This window comes from Chlorocebus sabaeus, chromosome 16 (assembly GCF_047675955.1).
Source record: "Chlorocebus sabaeus isolate Y175 chromosome 16, mChlSab1.0.hap1, whole genome shotgun sequence".
In the NCBI taxonomy this organism is placed as follows: Eukaryota; Metazoa; Chordata; class Mammalia; order Primates; family Cercopithecidae; genus Chlorocebus; species Chlorocebus sabaeus.
Genome location: NC_132919.1, coordinates 62,059,641 through 62,080,578, shown reverse-complemented (window position 1 = coordinate 62,080,578; position 20,938 = coordinate 62,059,641). Strand labels below are relative to the sequence as shown.

The following is a 20,938-nucleotide window of genomic DNA, read 5'->3' as shown; positions in this document are numbered from 1 at the left end:
CTTCAACACTTGGGGATTACAGTTCAAGATGAGATTTGGGACAGAGCCAAATCATATCACTGGGTATATAAAATTTTCAAACAGCATCATTCGAGCTAGAACATTTAAAAATTTTGTAATTGTTATTGTTCATCAGGGGTTGAGGATTTAACACCATGAATAATACTATTAGTATGAGGAGAAATTCCCTTCTTACGGAGACCATACATTACCCAGTGGCCATCAATTTGAAAGAATGTATTGGAAAAGTTCAAAGCCTATGTTAAATCATGCCAGAAATCAAAAGACTACACCATCCACTTCTTTTTCTTTTTCTTTTTTTTTTTTTTGAGACAGAGTTTCACTCTTGTCGCCCAGGCTGGAGTGCAGTGGGCGATCTTGGCCCACTGCAACCTCCGCCTCCTGGGTTCAAGTGATTCTCCTGCCTCAGTCTCCCAAGTAGCTGGGATTGCAGGCATGTACCACCATGCCCAGATAATTTTGTATTTTTAGTAGAGACAGGTTTTCTCCATGTTGGTGAGGCTGGTCTCAGGTGATCCGCCTGCCTCGGTGTCCCAATGTGCTGGGATTACAGACGTGAGCCCGGCCATCCATTTCTAAACATCAACAAAACCTTGGAAAATATGAGAATGGTGTGATTAACAATTAACAATGAAAACTTCTGTATCTTGATAAGTATAAGTAGTTTTGTAATATAGGTCAGTTAGAGAGAAAGTGGGGGCAATGGTGAAATCTATTTTTAAATCTTTTATTTATGTATTGTGTTATATATTTATGTTCTCCTAATGACTGTTGTTGTTGTTTTTTAACGGAGACAAGATCTTGTTTCGTTGCTCAGGCTGGTCTAAAAATCCTGGCTTCAAGGAGTCCTCCAGCCTCAGCCTGCCAAAGGGCTGAGATTACAGGCATGAGCCACCTTGCCTGGACAGTAAACGTTTTTTATAATACTTCTGCATTTCTCATTAGAAGTTTGCGAGGATTAAATGAGATTATCAGTATGAAGCTCTTAGCACAGCAGAAAGGACTATAGCAACTTTATTATGTATTACTGTATTTATTATTAATCTTATCAATACGGTAAATTACTGCAGACCACCATAACATGGATTTGGCATGATTTTGAGAAATGTGTCAGGTCTATGGGGAACATGTTTTCTTTTTCAATTTAAGACTTCACCTCTGGTTTATTATGCCACTTGTTTTGTAGTTGTCGTTGTTTTGGTTTTGGTTTTTTAAGACAGCATCTTGCTCTGTTGCCCAGGCTGGAGCGCAGTGGCACAATCACAGCTCACTGCAGCCCTGACTTCTCAGGCTCAAGCAATCCTCCTGCCTTGGTCTCCCAAGCAGCTGGGACTACAGGCACATGTCACCAAGTCCAGTTAATTTTTTCTATTTTTTCTTTTTTCTTTTTTTTTTTTTAGAGATGGGGTCTCAGTCTGTTGCCCAGGCTAATCTCAAACTCCCGGACTCAAACGATACTCCTGCCTCCTACTCAGCTTCCCAAAGTGCTTGGATTACAGGCATGAGCCACCATGCCCAGCGGATTAATATTATTCCACTTTTGACAAATCCCTTTTCCGGGGCTTTGCTAAAGTGCTTCTAGCAATGTTTGCTAACAGCCATAAGCAGTATTTCCCTTGGTTTCATCTATCTTTGGGTCAGATCTGCAGTCAGCAAGCTTCCTGCTTGCAGCAGAGAATTCTAGACATTTCAGCTTTTCTGAAAGGTCACCAGTCCTCCCAGACATGATCGATCTCAGGGGCCCCATCCCTCCCTCTGCCCAGGCAAGCAAGGAGGACATACTGGTGGGGAAAGTGTCACAACTGTCATGCTTACAAAACCTCCAATTCCCTTTAGCAGAAATTCTAGCACTGAGAGTTATCCCCTCAGAGATTAAACCTGTGGAGTTCTTTCCATCCCTGCTTCTTTGGTGAGAGAAATTGCCACTGATGTCACCGTATGAAAAGCACCATGTCATCTCTTTTAGAAGGGAAGTGCCTGAGCAGTAATTTTTACTGTAAGAGGGAATAAAGGCCTTTTGTGAACTGAGGGTTACAGATGACTTGCTGCCAGGCAGTGGTGGGCAGGTAGGGAGGAAGTGGGATCAGGGCAGCAGGCCCCTGGTGGTGGCAGAGTGTGGGCCCTAGAGTGGCTGACCACCAGGAGGTGGGGTCTGGGGAGCCTGGAGTGAGTCAACACTGGGGTGGGGAGGATGTCCTAGGAGAATCTGGATGTGGACAGGGAACTGGCTTCCCCACAGAGACGATGCCTGTCGTTGGTTTTTTGGTTGATTTTTTTTTTTTTTTAAGACAGGGTCTCACTCTGTCACCCAGGCTGGAGTGCAATGGTACGATCTTGGTTCACTGCAACCTCTGCCTCCTAGGTTCAAGCGATTCTCATGCTTCAGCCTCCCGAGTAGCTGGGATTACAGGCGTGCAGCTCACCCGGCTAATTTTTGTATTATTTGTAGAGATGGGGTTTCACCATGTTGGCCAGGCTGGTCTCAAACTCCTGACCTCAGGTGATTCACCCACCTCAGCCTCCCAAAGTACTGGGATTACAGGCGTGAGCAACCTTACCTGGAATGTGCAGGACCTACTTACAGGGTTAACCCTGTGTGGTGACAAGAATCAGTAACCCAGGCGACCTTGCCTGTTTATAGTTCCTTTCACTTGGGAAGCCCCTCCCATCATTTCCCACCTCCCACTTCAGACTGGTGAGACTGGAATATGTGGCATTACTTTGTGTACACTTCACAACGCCAGGAGAATTCTGGGTCCTGTAGAAGTGAACTAACCACAAGCTACTCCGTGTTGTAATTTAGGGATTCTGAGACCTCAAGTCAAGAAAGTTTTGATCGTGGGCACTGGGCAGACAGACAGTGGAAAGGAATTGGGAGCCCAGGCTATGACTTCAGACAGATGAGGGAGTTTTGTTTGTTTTATTTTTATTTACTTATTCTTTGTTTTTATTTTTTGAGACAGGGTCTTGCTCAGCTGCCCAGGCTGGTGTGCAGTGGCAAGTCGTAGCTCACTGCACCCTCGTCCTCCCAGACTCCAGTGATCCTCCTGCTTCAGTTTCCTGAGTAGCTGGGACTACAGGTGCACACCACCACACCCAGCTAATTTTTATTTTTTTAGTAGAGACAAGGTCTCAGTATGTTCCCCAGGCTGGTCTTAAACTCCTGAGCTCAAATGATTCTCCCGCCTTGGCCTCCCAAAATGCTGGGATTATAGGTGTGAGCCACTGTACCCAACCCACACAGGGTTTGAATCCCAGCCATGCTGCTTCCTAGCTGATTTTCCCCAAATATATAATGGGGACAATAACCTTCTAGAGAATTACAGGAGATCATGAGGAAAAAGCATTTCACGCAAGGCCTAGTCAATACACAACAGCTGCCACTATGGCTATGAACCGAAATTCACGATAAACTGCAATTCATGATAAACTGCTTCTAACAATGCATGCTATCCTCAACGAAGAATGTATGCAGGGGAGGGGGTGCTAAAGACATTCCTGGGGGCAAGGACAATACGTGGAAATGAATTATATTCATGCCTATTGGATATTTTCTTTGGATTTTGTATGCTGTTTCGATTTTTATAAATTTTTTTCTTAAGGGAAAAAAACACATTTTTTTTCTTAAGGAAATAGACACTGGCCAGACATGGTGGCTCACGCCTGTAATCCCAGCACTTTGGGAGGCTGAGGCAGGTGGATCACCTGAGGTCAGGAGCTCAAAACCAACCTGGCCAACATGGTGAAACCCCATCTCTACTAAAAATATGAAATTAGCCAGGCATAGTAGCACATGCCTGTAATCCCAGCTACTGCAGAAACTGAGGCAGGAGAATCGCTGGAACCCGGGAGATGGAGGTTGCAGTGGGCCAAGATTACACTATGGCACTCCAGCCTGGGCAACAAAAGTGAAACTGTGTTTCAAAAAAAAAAAAAAAAAAAAAAAAGACCCTGTTGTTGCAAGCCTGTGGGTTGCCTGAGCGCAAGTATGGGCTCCAGGTGGGTCTTTTGAGGAAAGGATCTTGTTTTTACCTTCCATGTAAAAGTTACTTTATCTTTCCCAATACCTCAGTGGTTTTGAACCCAAGCCTCTGGGAAATGTCCCAACCTCCTGTCCTCACTCAGTGCCCCATGCTGTCAGGCTTAGAGGAGGCTCTTTCTCCTTATGGAGGACCAAGGAAACGTGTCAAGGTCTGCCATTACCCCATCTTTCTTCCTTCTCCATAATAAGAACATTAATGTGGAAAGAAATAATTGAAAGAGGAGCGGCCGGGCGCGGTGGCTCATGACTGTAATCCCAGCACTTTGGGAGGCCAAGGAGGGCGGATCACCTGAGGTTAGGAGTTCGAGACCAGCCTGGCCAATGTGGTGACACCCCGTCTCTACTAAAAATACAAAATTTAGCCAGGCGTGGTGGCAGGCGCCTGTAGTCCCAGCTACTTGGGAAGCTGAGGCAGGAGAATTGCTTGAACCCGGGAGGTGGAGGTTGCAGTGAGCCAAGATCGTGCCATTGCACTCTAGCTTGGGAGACAAGAGCGAGACGTCGTCTCAAAAAAAAAAAAAAAAAAAAAAAGAAAAAAAAAAAAAGAAAAGAAAAGAAAGAGGAGCTAGAATAAGAAAATAAAAGCTGGTAAATTAGTTCAAACATTGTGGAAGACAGTGTGGCGATTCCTCAAAGATCTAGAACTAGAAATACCATTTGACCCAGCAATCCCATTACTGGGTATATACCCAAAGGATTATAAATCATGCTACTATAAAGATACATGCACACGTATGTTTATTGTGGCACTATTCACAATAGCAAAGACTTGGAACCAACCCAAATGCCCATCAATCATAGACTGGATTAAGAAAATGTGGCACATATACACCATGGAATACTATGCAGTCATTAAAAAGGATGAGTCACGTCCTTTGCAGGGACATGGGTGAAGCTGGAAACCATCATTCTCAGCAAACTATCACAAGGACAGAAAACTAAACATCGCATGTTCTCACTCATCGGTGGGAATTGAACAATGAGATCACTTGGATACAGGGAGGGGAACATCACACACTGGGGCCTGTCAGGGGGTGGGGGGTTAGGGGAGGGATAGCATTAGGAGAAATACCTAATGTAGATGATGAGTTGATGGGTGCAGCAAACCAACATGGCACGTGTATACCTATGTATCAAACCTGCACGTTGTGCACATGTACCCTAGAACTTAAAGTATAATAATAAAAAAAAGAAAATAAAAATATTCTACTCTCCAGATATAGCTATTGTTAACATTTTGAGAAAATATCCTTCCAGATAGTTTTTCTCTTTCTTTCTTTCTTCCTTTCCTTTCTTTTCCTTTTCTTTTTAAATTTAGAGACAAGGTCTCATTACATTGCTCAGGCTGGTCTCAAACTCCTGGGCTCAAGTGATCCACCTATCTTAGTCTCCCAAAGTGCTGGGAATACAGGCATGAGCCACTGTGCCTGGACTCCAGAGAGTTTTTCTATGAATATAAATCATGCACTTTCTTATTTAGAAAAATGATTTATGTTATTACAACTGTTAATAATAGCTTTTCTCTTTTCTTAAGTATATTGTGGTTCTCTTACCACATCATGAAATGTTCTTCTATATCACCATTTAAAAAAAAATCGTTTTTTTTCTTTTTTGAGATGGAGTCTCGCTCTGTCGCCCAGGCTGGAGTGCAATGGCATTCCCAAAGTGCCGGGATTACCAGTGAGCCACCACCCCCGGCTCCACATTTTCGTATAGGCCCGTGGAAATAGTTTCTCTATCAGATCCAGTACAAATTGCAGACATGTCTGGCAACGAAAAAATATATATATAGAGAGAGGCAACTTCTAGTATTTTTAGACTTGAGTAATAGCTGCAGTAGCACGATCTCAGGCCACTGCAACCTCGGGTTCCCAGGTTCCCAAGTGGCTGGGATTACAGGCACTTGCCACCACACTCAGCTAATTTTTTAAATTTTTACTAGAGACAAGGTTTCGCCGTGTTGACCAGGCTGGTCTCAAATTCCTGATCTCAAGTGATCCACCCACCTCAGTCTCCCAAAGTGCTGGGATTACAGGCATGAGCCACTGTACCCGGCCTCACACATTCTATTTCAAAGGCTGATCTAAGTTTACTCCTACCTCAGTTCTCCTGGCACTGCATAGGTCACCGTAATAGCAAGACCCCAAGGCTCCCTTGATTCAGAACTGCACTTTTGAAAGACCCTATCTCAGAAAGAAAAAAAAAAAAAAAAAAAGGGCCAGGCGCTGTGGCTCACACCTGTAATCCCAGCACTTTGGAAGGCCGAGGCGGGCGGATCATGAGGTCGGGAAATCGAGACCATCCTGGCTAACATGGTGAAACCTGTCTCTACTAAAAATACAAAAAAATTGGCCGGGCGTGGTGGCACACACTTGTAATCCCAGTTACTTGGAAGGCCGAGGCAGGAGAATCCCTTGAACCCAGGAGGTGAAGGTTGCAGTGAGCCAAGATAGGGCCACTGCACTCCAGCCTGGGCAACAGAGAGAGACTCCATCTCAAAAAAAAAAAAAAAAAAAAAAAAAAAAAGAAAGAAAATGTGGATGCGGGGAATGATCCTATGGTTGTCTGCTCTTTTCCAGCTGGCCAGCAGGGGTAGCTGAAAAGTGACAGGATGCTGATGAAAACCATGGCAGATGTGAAGAAAAGAAAAAGTTGATGGAATTTTGCACATGTGTCTGACAGTTCACCCACGCAAACTTTTACAAAGTGCTGTAAAGCTGTTGTAGTAAGGGTTGGACATGGTGGCTCATGCCTGTAATCCCAGCATTTTGGGAGGCCACACGCACGAGGATCGCTTGAGCCCAGGAGTTCAAAACCAGCCTGGGTAATATAGTGAGACTTCATTTCTACAAAAAAGTTAAAAACTTAGTAGTGTATGGTGGTTTGTGCCTGTGGTCCCAGCTACTAGAGAGGCTGAGGTGGAAGGATAGTTTGATTCTGGGAAGTGGAGGTTGCAGTGAGCCAAGATGGTACCACTGTACTCCAGCTTGGGAGACAGAGCAAGACTCTGTCAAACCCCCTAGCTAGGTGACCCTAAGTCAATAAGGAGGGATTTGGTTACACCCTGGGAACTAAGGCACAGAGACGAATGTTCCAGCTCAAGGCCACCCCTGCCATTCAGCTCCCTTGCTTCTTCAGTTACTTGTAGAAATTATCAATTCCAGGTCTGGGGCAAGAAATGTAAAAGATTACCTGGAAACTCTTGTCACATGAAATAGCAGGGACCCTATCAAAGACTACATGTCAAAAGGATTCAGAAGACACTGGACAAGGCTCCCACAGGTCAAGATGAGACCTCTCTTGGTGGACCTGTCAATTCTTGCACGTGTCGACCAGCTGTCTTGCCTACCTAGCCCCATAGTCATACCTTTCTATCCTTTTGGTGATCTCCACTCCATCAAGAAGTGGCTCTGCACATCCTATTTCAATTGACTTTTTTTTTTTTTTTTTTTTGAGATGGAGTTTCACTCTATCACCCAGGCTGGAGTGCAGTGGTGCAATCTCTGCTAACTGCAACCTCCACCTCCCGGGTTCAAGCGATTCTCCTGCCTCAGCCCCCCAGGTAGCTGGGATTATAGGCACGCGCCACCATGCCCAGCTAATTTTTTTGTATTTTTACTAGAGATGGGGTTTTGCGGTGTTGGCTAGGCTGGTCTCAAGCTCCTAATCTCAGGTGATCCGTCCGCCTCGGCCTCCCGAAGTGCTAGGATTATAGGCATGAGCCACCGCACCTGGCCTGCATGTTTTATTTTAAAGGCTGATCTAAGTTAACTCCTACCTCACATCTCCTGAGACTGAAGGGCTTGCCGTAATAACAAGTCCCCAAGGCTCCCTTGATTCAGAAATCACTGAGGCAGCAGCATCTTGTACAAATATTTCTCAGACTTCACTGTGTGTAAGAATTGCTTGGGGCTCTTGTTTAAAAAAAAAAAAAAAATCAGAGTCCCAGACTTCAAACCCGTTCAGTCTGGAGTGGGGTCTAGGAATCTATAGTTAATGAAAGCAGGCATTTTTGGCTAGGCACAGTAGCTCACACCTGTAATCCCAGCACTTCGGGAGGCAGAGGTGGGAGGATCACTTGAGCTCAGGAGTTTAACACCAGCCTGGGCAACTAGACCCCTGTCTCTACAAATAAAAATGATTAGCCAGGCATGGTGGTGCACACCTGTGGGCCCAGCTACTCAGGAGGCTGAAGTGGGAGGATCACCTGAGCCCAGGAGTTTGAGGCTGCAATGAGCTATGATCACAGCACTCCACTCCAACCTGGGTGACAGAGTGAGGCCAGTCTCAAAAAAAAAAAAAAAAAAGCAGGCATTTTTGATACAATATTTGTATTATCTGCTTAAGACAGTCAGTTTGCTTCCAAAGACTAAACCGAACTTCCACGAAACTCCTTTTGGCATAGACTGAGTCCAGAGCAAGGAGATCAGGTGGGTTTACATAGACAATGTAACAGTCAGATTTACCTCCTTTTCTCTTTCCCAGCCAGCGTGGGACCCGGTAGCAGAGGGTGTGGGGGGCGGGTGACAGTCTACCAAATATCTCTCTTCTTACGGGAACTCATAGAGGAAAACAGATTGGTCGAACGAACCAGTCATATTATGCAAAGCTCGTCCAAATCCTCTGATTTCCTTAACTTGGCCAAGAAAAAGAGGAAGTTCTCCGAGTGACTCACAACTGTGGTGCTACTATGCCTTCTGACCCCATCTTGGACTTCATCTGGGAGAATGTGGAGGCATTTGAACAGGCTCCTTCTCTGGAGCGTATTTTCTTCTGTCACATGTAAGCTCCCCTTATTATTTTGAGGCTCGAACCTCTAAGCCTATGCGTCATGTGGAAAGTGAGCTTAATCGTGTTCCTTTTCTCTCAGGTAGAAGAGCTGTATTGGATTGTGAGGCAATGAAAACAAATGGTAAGTTTCACTTACTTCTTTCTTACCGAAACCATTTTCATTGAAGTGGTGAGACAGTCTGATTGCAACATGAGCGTCCATTCGAAAGTGTTTCTCAACTTTTATGAACAACCAAAGAATGGTCTTTTCAATTATCTATTACTTAAAATAAAATGATTTTAGGGAGGGGATTGCAGCGTTTTTTCCTGAGACTCAGTGACAAAATATTGAAATCGTTTTCACAATGAAAGTTTTCTAACTTTCCTTGTTATTGTTTTATGGTTGTTGTGTTTTAACTAGAAAGTCAACACACAGGCTGGGCGTGGTGCCTCAGGCCTGTAATCCCAGCACTTTGGGAGGCTAATGGGGTAGGATTGCTTGAGCTCAGGAGTTCGAAGCCAGCCTGAACAACACAGTGAGACCTCGTTTCTTTAAAAAAAAAAAAACAAAAAAAAACACCACAGAATTATTGTGAAATAATTCAAGCAACCCTAGAAATATACATTGGGAAGTGGTCTAACTCTGGTTCTACTAGTTACTAGCCAGCAGCCTGAGCTTATGACATACCCGACTTTGACCTTAATTATTTCTTTCTTTTTGTTTTTAGACGGAGTCTTGCTCTGTCGCCCAGGCTGGAGTCAGTGGCGCGAGCTCGGCTCACTGCGACCTCCGCCTCCTGGTTTCAAGGGATCCTCCTGCCTCAGCCTACCGAGTAGCTGGGATTACAGGTGCCACCATGCCTGACTAATTTTTGTATTGTTTTTTTGGTAGAGATGGGGTTTCACCATGTTGGCCAAGCTGTTCTTGAACTCTTGACCTCGTGATCCTCCCACCTCGGCCTCCCAAAGTGCTGGGGTTACAGGCATGAGCTACTACACCCAGCCTCAGTTCCTCTTTTTCAACAGCTGCATGGTATTTTAAGACTCAGCCATGATTCTTTCAACCATCCTTATTTATTGTTCCACTTTTTGGGGGCAATATAAACAATGCTACACTAAACATCCTTGTACAAAACATCCTTTATGGATGCTTGAGAGCTTGAAAGCATCTCTGTAGAATGAAATTCTAGAATTGAAATTGCAAGGTCAGAGGGCATACACATTTAAATTGTTACAGACCCTGCTAAGTTGCCTTCCCAACAAGGCTGATCATATCCTATCCGTCACCAACGGTGGATGAGTTTCCTCACCTATTCCCCAATGGTTGATATAATCACTTTTACTTTTTAATTTTATTTAGGGTTTTTTTTTCTTTCTTTCTTTGAGACAGAGTCTCTGCTCTGTTGCCCAGACTGGAGCGCAGTGGTGCAATCTCAGCTTTCTGCAGCCTTGACCTTCCAAGCTCAATTGATCCTCCCGCTTCCACTGCCTCCCAAGTAGTGCTATACAGGTGTACGCCACCATGCCCAGCTAATTTTTGTATTTTTAGTAGAGGCAGGGTTTCACCATTTGCCCAGGCTGGTCTCGAACTCCTAGACTCAAGAGATCTGCCTGCCTCGGCCTCCCAGATTGCTGAGATTACAGGCGTGAGCCACCGTGCCCGGCCAATCATTTTTAAAATTTGTGCCAATCTGATGAGCGAAAAATGATATCTCAGTGTTGTTTTAATTTGTAGTTGCCTCATCACTTGTGAAGTTGAGCATCTTTTTTCATGTTTACTGGCCACAAATGCTCTAGCGTTCCTATGTTAGAAAAAACTTAGGGTTGGCTATTTGGTTGGAAAGGTAGTTTAGGTCTTGTCTTAAAGTTGAGTTTATATGGCGGGGCACAGTGACTCACACCTGTAATCCCGGCACTGTGGGAGGCTGAGGTAGGCAGTCACTTGAGGTCAGGAGTTCGAGACCAACCTGGCCAACATGGTGAAACCCTGTCTCTACCAAAACTACAAAACTTAGCTGGGCATGGTGACATGTGCCTATCGTCCCAGCTGCTCAGGAGGCTGAGGCAGGAGGATCAGTTGAGCCTGGAAGGTCGAGGCTGTGGTAAGTCAAGATCATGCCACTGCACTGCAGCCTGGGCAATAGAGTGAGACTCTGTCTCAAAAAAAAAAAAAAAAAAAAAAGTTGAGTTTATATAAGACTGAGAAAATGTTAATTGTCCAGATCAAAGAGTGGGAGAAGAGTTTATTGCATTTTTAAAAGCATTTTTGAAGAGTCTAAATCTGTCTTCCACCCAAGCCATCCACTGGTCCCAGCTATGTTTTGTTTGTTCTGTTTTGCTTTCTAAAAATTAGAGATGAGATCTCTCTATGTTGCCCAGGCTGTTCTCGAACTCCTGACCTCAAGCGATCCTTCCACCACAGCCTTCCAAAGTGCTAGGATTATAGGCGTGAACCACCACACCCAGCTTCAATAACTTTTTGTTTATTTTTTATTTTTATTTTTGAAATAGTATTACTCTGTTGCCCAGGCTGGAGTGCAGTGACATGATCTTGGCTCACTGCAACCTCCACCTTCCGGGTTCAAGCAATTCTCCTGCCTCGGCCTTCTGAGTAGCTGGGATTACAGGTGCCCGCCAATGTGCTGGCTAATTTTTGTATTTTTAGTAGAGACAGGGTTTTGCCATGTTGCCCAGGCTGGTCTCGAACTCATGGCCTCAAGTGATCCACCTGCCTTGGCCTCCCAAAGTGCTGGGATTACAGGCGTGAGCCACCTTGCCCAGCCAGGATCTTAACAAGGACTTTTTCTTGTGTTATTTTGTTTTTCAGAATTCCCTTCTCCATGTTTGGACTCGAAGACTAATGTGGTTATGAAGGGTCAAAATGTATCTATGTTTTGCTCCCATAAGAACAAATCACTGCAGATCACCTATTCATTGTTTCGACATAAGACACACCTGGGAACCCAGAATGGAAAAGGTGAACCTGCAGTTTTTAACCTAAGCATCACAGAAGCCCATGAATCAGGCCCCTACAAATGCAAAGCCCAAGTTTACAGCTGTTCAAAATACAGCCGTGACTTCAACTTCACAATTGTCGGTAAGTAGAGCACCTGTTCCTTGGAGCCCTATAATTTATAGGGTCTTTTCTGGTTCTATGAGGGGCTCTCCATGACCCTTGTGAACACTTAACAACCTGGAAAGTATGTTACTGCGATCTTTATTCTTTTTTTATTTTTAATTTATTTTTAGACCTGGTCAACAGGAAGTATTTTTAATTTTTTAATTTTTGAGATCTGTATTCTTTTTTTTTTTTTTTTTTGAAACAGAGTCTCACTCTGCTGCCCAGGCTGGAGTACAGTGGTACAATCTTGGTCCACTGCAACCTCCGCCTCCCGGGTTCAAGGCATTCTCCTGCCTCAGCCTCCCAAGTAGCTGGGATTATAGGCACCCATCACCACACCTGGCTAATTTTTGTATTTTTACTTGAGACGAGGTTTCACCATGTTGGTCAGGCTGATCTCGAACTCCTGACATCAGGTGATCCGCCTGCCTCAGCCTCCCAAAGTGCTGGGATTACAGGGGTGAGCCACTGCGCCCAGTGAGTTCTCTATTCTTAATAATTCCATTTCACCTTCTCTTTCAAAGACTTTCGACCATGTCAGGTAATAGTCTTATATCTTTAGGCAAAAGTCTTATATCTCAACAATAATTGTTGAGGTCTTTTCTAGGAACTTTATTCTGTGATTCCCATTGTGTGGGCAAAAATCACTTTTTTTTTTTTTCTGAAGCCTTGGGCCCCATGGAGAGGGTCTTCAAAGCCCCAGGCCTTTCCCACCGCTTCCTTAGTGTCCGGGGCGGCTCTGCTAGCACTCACTGCTATGTTTTTCTGTCCCATTTTCCCATCCCAAGCTTGTTACTGCCTAGCATTAAGGGCCTCATCTGTGAAGGTGACCTTGATAATGGACTCCTGGGAGAGGAGAAAGTCTTCTAGGAAACATGTATGTTACACCTGGAGTCTTCAAAGCACAGGGACCCTGACTTCCTGAGAACTCTTGAGTGGTCCTCTATGTCTATGCTATCCAGTATGATACTGTTTAAATTTGTTTATTTTGTTTTATTTTCTTTCTTTCTTTTTTTTTTTTGAGATGGAATCTCGCCCTGTCACCCAGGCTGGAGTGCAGTGGCATGATCTCAGCTCATTGCAACTTCTGCCTTTTGGGTTCAAGTAATTCTCCCACCTCAGCCTCCCAAGTGGCTGGGATTACAGGCGTGCACCACCACATCCAGCTAATTTTTGTATTTTTAATAGAGATGGGGTTTCACCATGTTGACCAGGCTGGTCTTGAACTCCTGACCTCAGGTGATCCACCCACCTCAGCCTCCCAAAGTGCTGGGATTACAGGCGTGTGCCACCGCTCCTGGCCAAAATTTATTAATTTAACAGCCTATGTCACCCAGGCTGGAGTGCAGAGGCTACTCACAGGAAATTAAAGTCCACCACAGCCTCAAACTCCTGTTCTTAAGAGATCCTCCCACCTCAGCATCCTGAATAGCTGAGATTACAAGCACATGCCATAATTGAAATCAAGTTAATGAAAATTAGATGAAATAAAAAATTTCACTCCACAGTCTCATTAGTTACATTTCAAGGCTTTGGTAGCCACACCTGTAACTGGTGGCCGCCATGTTAGACAACACAGATGTAGACCATTCCCATCATCACAGAAAGTTCTACATTGCTATAGCTCAGTGATTCTTAGCTTTTTAGGTTATAACTGTCTTAATAATCTAATGATAGCAATGAATACCTTCTCCAGAGAAATATTCATAAAACTGCAGATACAAATTTCTGCATAAGGTTGTAGAGGATGCTACGGACTCCAGGTCAGAACCCATTATCTTGGCCAGGTGCAGTGGCTCACAGGTGTAATCTCAGCACTTTGGGAGACTGAGGTGGGAGGATCACCTGAGCCCAGGAGTTTGAGACCAGCCTGGGCATTATATGGAGACCATGTGTCTACAAAAAGTTAAAAAATACATATATGTAACTGAGCATGGTGGCGTGTCTATAGTGCCAACTACTCAGGAGGCTGAGTTGGGAGGATTGCCTCAGCTCAGGAGTTCAAGGCTGCAGTGAGCTGTGATTGCACCACCGCACACCAGCCTGGGTGACAGAGAGAGACCCTGTCTCAAGAAAAAAAAAAATCCCAATGATCTTTGGACATAAACTGAGTATATTGCTTGTGAAAGGAAAAGGAAGAAGGAGGGGGAAAATCCCTGCAAACATGGTACTGGAATATGATGGATATGTGAGGGCACGAACATAGCTGATGGTATGACTCCTGCTGCGCTGGGCGATAAGGCCATCAGTGCATATGTTTTCTGTGCACGACCTTCCTGCAATTTGTTAGGTAATTACACAGTCCAGTAATAAAACTATCTTGGTAGATTATAAAACTGTATTATCTTCAGTTAGGGCAGATCAATAGGCACTACTGAGTACCTATTCCGTGCAAGCAGTTGTACTACTGGGTTTTTAATGAGGCCTAAAACACAGTGTTGTCCCCAAGCCAGTCAAGGTTGAAACTATGAGCCATAAACACAAATTCATTAACCACTGATTCACTCATCAATTTTTTATTTTTTATTTTTTTGAGACAGAGTCTTGCTCTGTCGCCCAGGCTGGAGTGCAGTGGTGCCATCTCAGCTCACTGCAAGCTCTGCCTCCCGAGTTCACGCCATTCTCCTGCCTCAGCCTCCCTAGTAGCTGGGACTATAGGCACCCCCTACCACGCCTGGCTAATTTTTTTTTTTTTTTTTTTTTTTTGTATTTTTACTGGAGACGGAGTTTCACCATGTTAGCCAGGATGGTTCAATGTCCTGATCTCGAGAACCGCCTGCCTCGGCCTCCCAAAGTGCTCACTCATCAAATATTTAAAGAGAACACAGGGCCGGCTGCGGTGGCTCACGCCTGTAATCCCAGCACTTTGGGAGGTCTAGTGGGGGCAGATCACTTGAGGTCAGTAGTTCAAGTGATGGCCAACATGGTGAAACCCTATCTGTACTAAAAATACAAAAATTAGCCAGGCATGGTGGTGGGCACCTGTAATCCCCAGCTACTTGGGAGGCTGAGGCAGGAGAGTTGCTTGAACCTGGGAGATAGAGGTTGCAATGAGCCGAGACCGTGCCACTGCACTCCAGCCTGGACAACAGAGTGAGACTCCATCTCAAAACAAAAAAGAAAGTACATTTTTTTAAAAAAATTGTTTTTAAGTATGGACTCTTGAAGTCAGTGCTGACTGAGCCATTTACTAGCTGTGTGACGTTGGGCAAATTTCTCAATCTCTCTGAAGCACAGTTGGTTCATCTGTGGAATGGGTATGATACTATCCACACTGCAGGACTGTCGTGAAGGTCAAATGAGATCATGTGAATGGCATGCCTGGCACATGATAGATACGTAACAACTTTTCTTCCTTTCCTATAATACTGTCTTATTAATACATATATAATAAAATGTATAGCTGGGTTTTTCTGTTAGGTTATAGAATAGGCTCTGATCTAACAGAGTGTAGCAGACTCATTTCCTGTTGAGAGTTTCTCTTGAATCTAGCTAGCAGGGTTACTCCTGCTCTTTGGAGGAAGTGAAAAATAATTGTGCAGCTGAGTTCTATAAATAAAAGTACTGTTAGAGAAAACGATATTTTTGGGGCTGGGCGTGGTGGCTCACACCTCAAATCCCAGCACTTTGGGAGGCTGAGGTGGGAAAATCACTTGAAGCCAAGAGTTTGAGACCAGCCTGGGCAACATAGCGAGACCCTGTCTCCACAAAACATTTAAAAATTAGCCAGCAGTGTGCACCTATAGTCCCAGCTTCAGGGGAGGCTGAGGCAGGAGGATCACTTGAGCCCGGGAGTTTGAGGTTACAGTGAGCTATAATTGTGTCACTTCACTCCAGCATGGTTGACAGAGCAAGACCCTGTCTCCGAATAAATAAATACATTGAAAAGAAAATGATATTTTTGGATTAAAAAATCCCACTGTAAATTTACAAGGAATGAGAATAAAAGCACATCTTGGGCCGAGTGTGGTGGCTTCTGCCTATAACCCCAGCACTTTGGGAATTCAAGGTGGGAGGATCACTTGAGGCCAGGAGTTCAAGACCGACCTGACCAACATGGTAAGACCCTATGTCTATAAAAAATAAACATAAAAATCCACTTCTCAACTTCATACTTAGAACTGGATCATTGACAAAATTATATTCATTATTAACAATAAATAGATTGTGAATTCTAGGAAGGGCAACCTTGTACCCCAATTCCTCAAAGCAGAGAGATACCCTCCACTCTCTGACTTTCTCAGCACTGGGCTGAGAACCTCGGCTAACCCCACACTGCACGAGGTTGGCCACAGGCCCATTGGCCTTTCCCAGTGGGCCGTGAGCTTCTTGACTTCTCAGGAAGGGGGTCGTTCATCTTGGTTCCACAGCCTGGAATGGAGTAAGGGTTCCACCCATATTTGTGGTCTGAGTGAGCGTGCCCAGTCTGTTTATCCTTTTCATGTTCACTTTCATTCTTCCAGACCCGGTGACTGCCCCAGTGCTGAACATTACGGTCATTCAAACAGAAACACACCGACATATAACATTACATTGCCTCTCAGTCAATGGCTCACTGCCCATCAATTACACTTTCTTTGAAAAGCATATTGCCATATCACCAGCTATTTCCAAGTACGACAGGGAGTCTGCTGAATTTAAGTTAACCAGGAAGAATCCTGGAGAAGAGGAAGAGTATAGGTGTGAAGCTACAAACAGATTGCCTGACTATGCAGCATCCAGTCAAACTGTCACCATGCCCTCAACAGGTAAGAGCGACCTGAGCTCTTTCAGCCAGGTCTGAACTTGCTTCCAGAAACTGCAGCTGCTCCTCTGCCCACCCATTTCCCACCGCGGTCACCTGCTTCCGCATGGAGGGTCCCTATGATAGAGTCCACGCAAACTCTCATGGGATTGCTTTCTGCCATAAAGGAACCATAGAAAAGCCTAGAAGCTGGAGTAGGAGGGGGACTTGTGGCGAAACTTTCTGCCCTCCCCTTCCAATTTGCACCTCTCTTGGAACTGCCAGGTCGGTTTTCTTTGTTTTTTTGTTTTTGTCATGTTGTATGCCTTTCTTTCCTTCCTTCCTTCCTTCCTTCCTTCCTTCCTTCCTTCCTTCCTTCCTTCCTTCCTTCCTTCCTTCCTTCCTTCTTTCTTTCCCTCCCTCCTTCCCTCCCTCCCTCCCTCCTTCCTTCCTTCCTTCCTTTTCTTTTACTTTTTTTTTTCGTTGAGACAGAATGTCACTCTGTTGCCCAGGCTGGAGTGCAGTGCTGCAATCTCGGCTCATTGCAACCTCTGCCTCGCAGGTTCTAGAGATTCTCGTGCCTCAGCCTCCTGAGTAGCTGGGACTACAGGCACCCGCCACTACACTTGGTTAATTTCTGTATTTTCAGTAGAGATGGGTTTCACCATGTTGGCCAGGCTGGTCTCAAACTCCTGGCCTCAAGTGATCTGCCCACCTCGGCCTCCCAAAGTGCTGGGATAACAGGCGTGAGCCACTGCGCCTGGCCGTCTTGTACTGATTTCTAATACCCATGCCTTCCTGCTTGGCTGTTTGTTGCTCCACTGCTAACAATGGTGAGTCCAGACTCCTGCACCACCCTTGGCTCAGGGCAAGAGGCGCCCCTGGCCAAGCTCTGTGTTTGGAGGGCTCTGGTCTGGTACCTCCGGGCTATGTACCTTCCCCTAGGCTGAGGGGTTCAGGGAGCCATGGGGATGCACCCACCTGGACCCTATACTCCCACCTTTCTGCTCCACACTCTGGACCTAGATCCCCTGCCCAATCAGATCAGAACCCATTTCTAGGGCCTGTACCAGTCTCTCCCCCAGCTCATCCTCCCGAGGGTGGCCCACAGTGAGGGTATGAGCATCCCTGGACCTGAGCCAAGGGAGCTGTTTATGGGGGGTGTGGATGGTGTCTGCACATGTGGGCTGGGGCGTCCACGTGCATGCAAGGCCCCTTAGGGTGCAGGTCAGAGCCCAGGTGGGAAGTGGGGCAGCCCGGGACTTCCGTGGGTTCGGTCTATACTGCCATGTCCTGATGCCAAACTCTGGAAAGCCTGAGAATTCCAGATTCAAACCTGACCTTCCAGGTCCTTCTGAGGGTGCATTTGTCAAGGTAGAAGGATAGAAGGAAAACTAGGTCGTGTGCAGTGACTCACACCTGTAATCCCAGCACTTTGGAAGGTTGTGACTGGCAGATCACTTGAGCCCAGGAGTTTGAGACCAGTCTGGGCAACATGGCAAAACCCCTGTCTCTACAGAAAATAAAAAAAATTAGCCGGGTGTGGTGGTGCATGCCTGTGGTCTCAGCTACTGGGAGGATGAGGTAGGAGGATTGCTTGAGCCTGAGAGGTGGAGGCTGCAGTGAGCTATGATCATCGTGCCCTGCACTCCAGCCTGCACAACAGAGCGAGACCCTGTGTCAAAGAAAAAAGAAAAAGAAAGAAAAGAAAAACTAGGTTAGCAAAGGCACAAGGCATGCTTGGACATTGACCACTCCAGCCAGCCACATCCTCAGAACAGAACCTACGCCCTGGTATTCAGTGAGGGTGGTCTAACAAGTGAGGCAGCCTGCTGGAGTCAGGCATTTGGCTATGAGTCACAGCCCTTCCATGCACTGGCTGTGTGACCTTAGGAAAGTCATTTCACCTCCCTGAGCCTTACTCACCTCATCTATAAAATGGGAATGATGCCAACAGGATAAGTAAGACAACACAGGCTAAGTGCCTAACACAGTGCCTGGCCTGCAGCTAAAACTCAAAAACTGGCAGCTGTTTGGATGACACGAAACATGCTGCCAGGGCTCAGGGCCTCGCCCAGTAAACACCCAGGCTTTTCTGGTGCTCATGACCCCAGAAACATTGCTTTTCTCTTCTTTGGATGACCACTGTGGAAGATGTGCTTGCTCATGACTTTTTAAACTTTATTATTTTTACTTATTTTATTATTTATTTATTTATTTTGAGATGGAGTCTCACCCAGTCTGGAGTGCAATGGCATGATCTCGGCTCACTGCAACCTCTGCCTCCCGGGTTCAAGTGACTCTCACGCCTCAGCCTCCCAAGTAGCTGGAACTACAGGCACATGCCACCAGGCCCAGCTAATTTTTGTATTTTGGGTAGAGATGGGGTTTCACCATGTTGGCCAGGCTGGCCTTGAACTCCTGACCTCGGGTGATCTACCCGCCTTGACCTCCCAAAGTGCTAGGATTACAGGTGTGAGCCACTGCACCCGGGCTATTTTTATTTATTTCTTAACTTATTTATTTATTGAGACAGGGTCTGGTTCTGTCACTCAGGCTGGAGTGCAGTGCCACAGTCGTAGCTCACTGCAGCCTCCACCTCCTGGGGTCAAGCGATTCCCCCTGCCTCAGCCTCCTGAGTAGCTGAGATCATAGGCACATGCCATCACACCTGGCTAATTTTTATGTATTTATTTATTTTGTAGAAACAAGGGCCTCACTATGTTGCCCAGGCTGGTCTCAAACTCCTGGCCTCAAGTGATCCTCCGTCCTTGATCTCCGAAAGTGCTGGGATTACAGGTGTGAGCCACCACACCTGGTCAAGAACTTTATTGACTAATAAGTCCCATAAGTGCAGATGTCATGACCATTTGGGAACCTGGGTGCATAGTATGTTGGTTAACATCACCTTTTCTAAAACACTTACTGGCTTAACGTCATTGGCAAATAAAATGCTATGGTCACCAGTGGATGCTGTCTTCTTCCAGGCGGAGACAGCTGTCCTTTCTGTTTGAAGCTACTGCTTCCGGGGTTATTACTGCTGCTGCTGGTGATAATCCTAATTCTGGCTTTTTGGATACTGCCCAAATACAAAGCAAGTAAGTTCTTTTAGTCGCTTTACCACCGTTTTCCCATGGGTTTGGGATACAGACAGCAGGGCAGAGGGTGAGGAGAAAGAGAAAAAGGGGATTGGAAATAGAATAGGGAGAAAATGAAAACAGGAGGAAAAGATGAGAAAGGGGAGCGGGAATGGAACAGACTTCCTGAATGGTAATGCAGAGGGTAATTCTTTCTCCAGGGAAAGCCTTTTCTGATTGAGGGCAAGCAGAGCTGGCTTCACAGACGTGCAGCCTGTGCAGTCACACAGGGCCCTGTGCCGAGAAGAACTCCACATTTGGTATTTATTTATTTATTTGTTTGTTTGTTTGTTTATTTTTGAGACAGAGTTTTGCCCTTGTTGCCCAGGCTGGAGTGCAGTGATGCGATCTCAGCTCACTGCAGCTTCCGCCTCCTGGGTTCAAGCAATTCTCCTGCCTCAGGCTTCCAAGAAGCTGGGATTACAGGTGTCCACCACCACATCCAGCTAATTTTTTTGTATTTTTAGAAGAGACAGGGTTTCACCATGTGAGCCAGGCTGGTCTCGAACTCCTGGCCTCAGGTGATCCACCCACCTCAGCTTCCCAAAGTGCTGGGATTACAGGCGTGAGCCACTGCTCCTGGCCACGTCTTGAAATTCTTAATAATTTTTTGTACTCTTTTAAAAATTGTTAATGGTGGTAAAATATACATAACACTAAATTGGCCACTTTAAACCATGTTTAAATGTATAGTTTAAACGGTGGCATTAAGCACGTTCCCATTGTCATGCACCCTTCTCCACCATCCACGTCCGGAACTTTTTCATCTTCCCAAACTGAAACTCTGTCCCCATTATGCACTAGCTCCCTATCCCTTCTTCCCCCAGGCTCTGCCAACCGCTCTTCTGCTTTCTATCTCTATTAGTTTGACTCCTCCAGGCACCTCATAGAAGTGGAAGCATTTGTCCTTTCATAACTGGCTTATTTCACTTCGATTAATGTCCTCAAGGTTCATCCATGTTGTCGTATGTGTCAGAATTTCCTTCCTTGATAAGGCTGAAGAATGCCCCATTGTACATAAGTATACCATACCTTGTTTATCCATTTATCCCTCATGGGTGCCCGTGTTGCTTCCACCTTTTGTCTATTGTTTAATAATGCTAGGAACGTGGGTGTGCAATTAT

At 45.5% G+C, this 20,938-nt stretch overlaps 1 protein-coding gene across 5 annotated transcripts in view; it reads left to right on the top strand.

Annotated features, from left to right (window-relative positions):
* MILR1 (mast cell immunoglobulin like receptor 1) overlaps window positions 1-20,938 on the top strand; it is a 57,382-nt gene that overhangs the window by 20,479 nt on the left and 15,965 nt on the right. For 3 of the 5 annotated variants that reach the window (XR_012088868.1, XM_073005123.1, XM_073005122.1), the window contains exons 3-7: window positions 6,643-8,845; window positions 8,934-8,975; window positions 11,661-11,930; window positions 16,418-16,702; window positions 19,665-19,775. Coding sequence is in view for 4 of the 5 variants with exons in the window: in XM_073005123.1 (XP_072861224.1) it covers window positions 8,791-8,845; window positions 8,934-8,975; window positions 11,661-11,930; window positions 16,418-16,702; window positions 19,665-19,775 (763 nt within the window). In the remaining variant the exon portion in view is untranslated. Of the gene's footprint in view, window positions 1-6,642; window positions 8,846-8,933; window positions 8,976-11,660; window positions 11,931-16,417; window positions 16,703-19,664; window positions 19,776-19,975; window positions 20,152-20,938 lie in introns of those variants that run through there. The other 2 variants (XM_073005125.1, XM_073005124.1) reach the window with 2 other exon arrangements.